The 5094-nt window shown below is 35.0% G+C and overlaps 1 protein-coding gene across 1 annotated transcript; it reads right to left on the reverse strand.

Moving 5' to 3' along the window:
- Positions 1-2094: 2094 nt before the first annotated feature.
- On the reverse strand, positions 2095-4151 carry LOC124371418. Its single transcript, XM_046829749.1, has 2 exons — positions 2549-4151; positions 2095-2288 (listed from the first exon to the last, which is right to left on the reverse strand). Exon 1 carries the CDS (start codon positions 4114-4116, stop codon positions 2551-2553), a length of 1566 nt encoding a protein of 521 aa, XP_046685705.1. The 5' UTR covers positions 4117-4151; the 3' UTR covers positions 2095-2288; positions 2549-2550.
- Between the last annotated feature and the right edge of the window lie 943 nt (positions 4152-5094).

Genomic DNA, 5094 nt, shown 5'->3' on the forward strand with positions numbered 1-5094 from the left:
ATAAGGATGATAAGAGATATGTTTGTCCAAACAACATCAACACCCTAGCATATGGTCATTATAGCTTGTAAGTTCTTGACTTGTCATTTTGTGCTTGTTATTGTGAGAATAAACAGCTTTTTAATCAAAAACTTTGTTTTTAATTCACAACCTTTTCATATATGACATACGCTTGTATGTTTCTTTCAAGGTGATTAGAAAAAAGGAAAGAAGAAAAAATCGAAATAGAGTAACATGTTCCTTTATTGATAAATACAGAAATCTACATAATTTTTTTAACAATACCAGACAATGGTAAATATTGAATTAAAGCATCATGAATGATCAAACAGTAGGCTGCCGTATTAGCAGGTATTGCAGCAGACGTTTGAATTTCCAGTCGTATATCCAGTGATCCTGATTTTAACGTTTCCACTTGCTTAGAACAGTCAATAACAAATAAAGGAGTTTTAGCTAAATATGTTGTTTTATCGAGACAAGGTTGATCATCACATCCTGAATAATAAGAAGATTGAAATCTTGTATACAAGTCATACATTAATGATTTGTTGCTGTTCAAGTTATCATATGGATAGTACTTGCTGTTGAGGTAAAGTTTCACATTTTCTAGATGACACAAATCAAAATGAGATGCATTTTTAGCAGCGTTATCTTTACGATTTGTTTGAAAACCTAGTATGACGTAGCGTGGCTTTTCCATAACTGAGCTAGTTTTAACTGTCCATGTTTGAAACTGCGAGGCTGGTAAAGATGGATATTCGTTTAACTGCCATCTTCTAAAAGGAATAGAAATGGGTTGATCTTTATCTACAACTTTTAAAAGAGATAATTTTATATTGTCTTCAACTTGTACGTAAGGTACTTTCCAAATAACTTTTGCCAAATTTATTTTAAAATCATGTAAAGCAGCTCCACTCTGAATGATGGCATTCTTATCACTTGATGCTCTCAAAAGTACCAATTCCTGTTTAACATTTAATAAAATATGATTATAATCTTCTACAAATCCAAGAAGCAATTTAAGTGGTACACAAAAAGAAAAATTAGTTCTATCACTTAAATTTTCTACTGATGTAATTTTCCAACCAGCATTTTCCATCCAGTTGACATCACTTGGGCGAGATGTAAGTATATTTTTCATTGTAGTCGTAATACCAACATTTTTAACTCTATCAATTTCTGTACCACACAGTTCGTATCGTATTTCATCAAACAAAAATGACATAGCATTATTTACCAACTCCGTAGTTATATCATCAGAATTGTCCGCAACCTTTATAATTTTTTTCCCTCAATCAGAAGGAAACTTCGACTTGGTAATGTGTATACATCTTGTTGGTGAACTGGAATTCTAATTTCATCACTATTCTTTAATGAATTCGAAGAGTATGGATTGTGAGAATGCCATTCAATATTAATTACTGAATCATCAAAATTTACATTTTTACCAATATCCAGTATCCCGTTCATGATGATAAAGGTGATTTAAATATTCCTAGTGAGTTAAGAAATATGCGGTTCCTCAATGTTAACGGCTTCACTGTTCGAGGAATACTGACATTTGGTGTAGTATGAAAGGTTTTAACTAACTTTTTTTTAGAAGATGCAGAGGTTGAGTTAAACACCAAGCCCATAGTTATTTTCCTGCTTTCTCTCTAATGTGAACGCGTAAATTAATGTTTTCACCTCTGAAATTAATTAAATCTCCGTTCTGATCTTCTAGTTTTATGTTAAATTCTGATAAATTATTTTGTTTGTAAATTGGAAGATATTGTACTGATTCAGGTCTTTCAACAATTGAAGGGTGCAGGAGAAAAACCAACTTAGTCACAAAACTAAAATTTTTCAGGAGAGCAAAAACAAAGTTTCAAACGGTCTGTAAAAAAAGAACATAACTTTTTGACCTTAAAAACTGGATCTAGGTTTAGTATAACTGTTTTTTTATAAAATATAAAAAAATTAGCTCATTGCAACAATTAGTTTATTTTTAAAAAATTGTCCCGGTAACAACGCCATGGACTTAGTTGGTTTTTCCCCTGCACACGATGGACTCAATTGGGTTTTCCCCTGTAAATAATGAAACAAACTAGTCAATATTTTTTAACTTCTGGTTTATTATCACATTTGATTGAAAAAAGGACAAAACAAAACTTAGATATATGTAAATATTTGAAAACTGTGAAAGTCTGTCATTTTCATTGGATATGGTCCAACGTCTTTCTTTTAGTTAGCTCCACACACTTTTGGTTACCTCCACTTTAGGTTACATTTTCACTTGAGGTTTCTTCCTAAAACACAATGAAAAAACCAAATAATATCCAACTAATAGGATATAGTTTTAATCCTCACAACTGTAAATACTAACAAAAAGAAAATTGTGAATAATTCAATATTTGCAAAGACAAAGTATCTTAGGTTTGTTATTTTTCACAAATAATTTTGTGTTAGAATGTTTTAGGAACATAATTATTTCATTAATCACTGCTAACGGAAAGTTATTGGAAAAAATAGTAAAACAGTTGAATAAGATATAGATTTCAAAACGTACCTTTAAAAGTTAGCTTCTGCAGTCTCATGAGCGGCTACATCAACGGCTGGAACCTCAATCGCTGTTTCATTTCCCACAAAAAGGTTCATGTAATATTCCTTTGAACCTTCTTCTTCGCAAAACTTTAGAAGGACTTTTAGGTCGTTGCACTTTTCCTTTGACAGTGCTAAGGGTGCATTGTAGGATTGTTCAGGCTCAGCCATATGCTCAGGCCTAGGCAAGTTCTTCTTTTTTCTTTGTTTTTCTTCTCTTTCTTTCTCTCTATCATTCTTCTTTATGGATGATGTGAAAAAGGCCCCATTGTATCCGTTCCGATATTCTAAGCTGAGACATTTATCTTGGAAAAATCTAAGTTGTTTTACCGGTCTGACGGCAAAGAGAAACTTATTTTTGTAGTCTTTGGATGCCAAAAACTCTCCCCATTTTTTGAACATTTTCTGTTGGCAAGAAACCACTGTGAAGGGTGATGGTTTTACTCGAGCGTTCTCCAACACAGATCTCCAACCGTCAGGTGTTTCAGCTTTTGCTGTTTTAGGGATTAATCCCATATTTTTGTCATTTTCCATATAAGAGTGTCCTCTTACTGGGAAAGTCACTATAACTTTGTCAAACCGTTTCTCTTCAGTTGTGAGGTAGTGCAACATCTTCATTACAGTGTGGTTCTTATTTTGACCTCCGCATGAATCAGCAAAGATGTAGAGGGTTTTCACTTCCATTGACAGGTAATTTTGGACAAAATCGTACAAAAAAGAGGCAACATCATCAGATCCCTTCTTACCAACAGTCTCGTCATAGGTGTACATGATGGATTCCCCAGTGGACAAGATGTGTACATTGAAGATGTAAAATGTCAACTGTCGTCTAAAATAAACTTCACTAGTGGAGATGTTGGGGGTCGGTAGATTCTTCCCGAAATCAATCGCAATAGCCTCCACTTCATTGCGTTGTTTTGCTGATTTTTTGGCTTTACGTTTCAACTTGTAAAACCAATCTGCCTTAGTAATATGCAGTTTTTGCTCTTCCTCCAGTTTTTTCTTTTCTTCAAGTAGGGATTCTTTTTCTTCAACTGACACTGCAGCAATCTTTCTTTCAATTCCTGAAACCTTTGCATTATTTTCGTCACAAAAACAACATGTGTCAGTTCTTGGGTATCCAAACCCGATATTGAACTCAGTGACAAAGGTGTGTCGAAATGTCTCGTAGGAAATTTCCATGCCTGGGTTCTTATTTAAAAACATTGACAGAAGCTCCTTGACATTTAAATTTTCAGGTAAGTACACTTTGGTACTGTCATGAAGGCTGTAATGAGCCCGTCTACCTTTTAAAGAACAAAAAAAGCTCATCATAGCTTCGCGTGTAGCCTCTGGGACTTTACGAGGTCGATTAAAATGTTTTCCTCTGTTATCTACGGGAGATTTACCAGTGGTCATTATTGACTGCTTGATTCTGTGTAGCCTAAAAGGTTTAACACCAAAAAGAGACTGAAAGGCCTTAAAACAAACAGGGATCTCAACGGCAGACTCATCTCTCACAACTCTAACTTTGTATGAAAAAGAACCTTCGTTCATTCTAGCTTGGTTTTCGTCTAGCCGAGGTCTCCTCCGAGAAAACAGGATGCAACGCAATTAGTCCACCCAAGTAGCTGTTTTGAGCATTGGTACCTCCTTCACGCCCTATGTCATTGAATTGTTTAATTAAGGAATTTCTCTCTTCTGGTGTAACTTGTTGAAAACATTCGTATCGTTTACAACGGCAATCTTCACCCGTTTCATATGAGCAAGCCCGTAGCTTTTTGGCGACATCCCTAACTCTCCCAGTTATTTTTCGTTTTTTCGTAGTTTTTACTTCACTTACCCTAGTGGCTTCATCATCACTTTCACTTTGCAGCTCACCGTCAATCATTTTCAAGTGATTGGGCACTAAACACAATATTCACCAACGCTAATTCAAATACGCACACCAAATAAACACTAATAACCTAAAACTTCACTTCAACAGTACAAACTAACACAACAGAGACAATAAGGAGTGTGTTGTTTAGTCTGCTACAGCTGAACCACAGAGTATGGATTGTTTGCGCATGCGCTAAGGTCAGCTGACTGTGGACTCAGTTGCTTTTTCCCCTGAACCAGATGGACTGAGTTAGTTTTTCCCCTGCGGTACAACATTTTAAATGGCTGTATCTTGTAACTCAGTTAGTTATTCTCCTGCAGCTTTTGGCATGTTAAAATATGGACCACAGACTATCGAATGGCATCATAATCTGTAAATCGATTTTTTTGGACTAAGTTGGTTTTTCTCCTGCACCCTTCAATTTTAAATCCAGGTCCAACCACTGGATAAAATTCATGTAATACGTGTCCTTCGATTCCGTCTCTATATGAACCTCCTACAATATTACAAGTGATTCGTATGATATCAACTTTGTCAACTTTGTAATGGTCACTTGACTTGATGATACATGCCATTTATTTGCATCCAATATCTTGATATCTTTATCTATAAACCCAAGTAACGAACCTAAATTGTGAGGTTTCGAAACGTCT

Source organism: Homalodisca vitripennis, unplaced genomic scaffold (genome assembly GCF_021130785.1).
Source record: "Homalodisca vitripennis isolate AUS2020 unplaced genomic scaffold, UT_GWSS_2.1 ScUCBcl_1402;HRSCAF=4980, whole genome shotgun sequence".
Taxonomy (NCBI): Eukaryota; Metazoa; Arthropoda; class Insecta; order Hemiptera; family Cicadellidae; genus Homalodisca; species Homalodisca vitripennis.

What these genes read in the sequence shown, in the direction of transcription:
- LOC124371418 (XM_046829749.1), bottom strand. Translation starts at nt 4,116, where the DNA reads ATGAACGAAGGTTCTTTTTCATACAAAGTTAGAGTTGTGAGAGATGAG.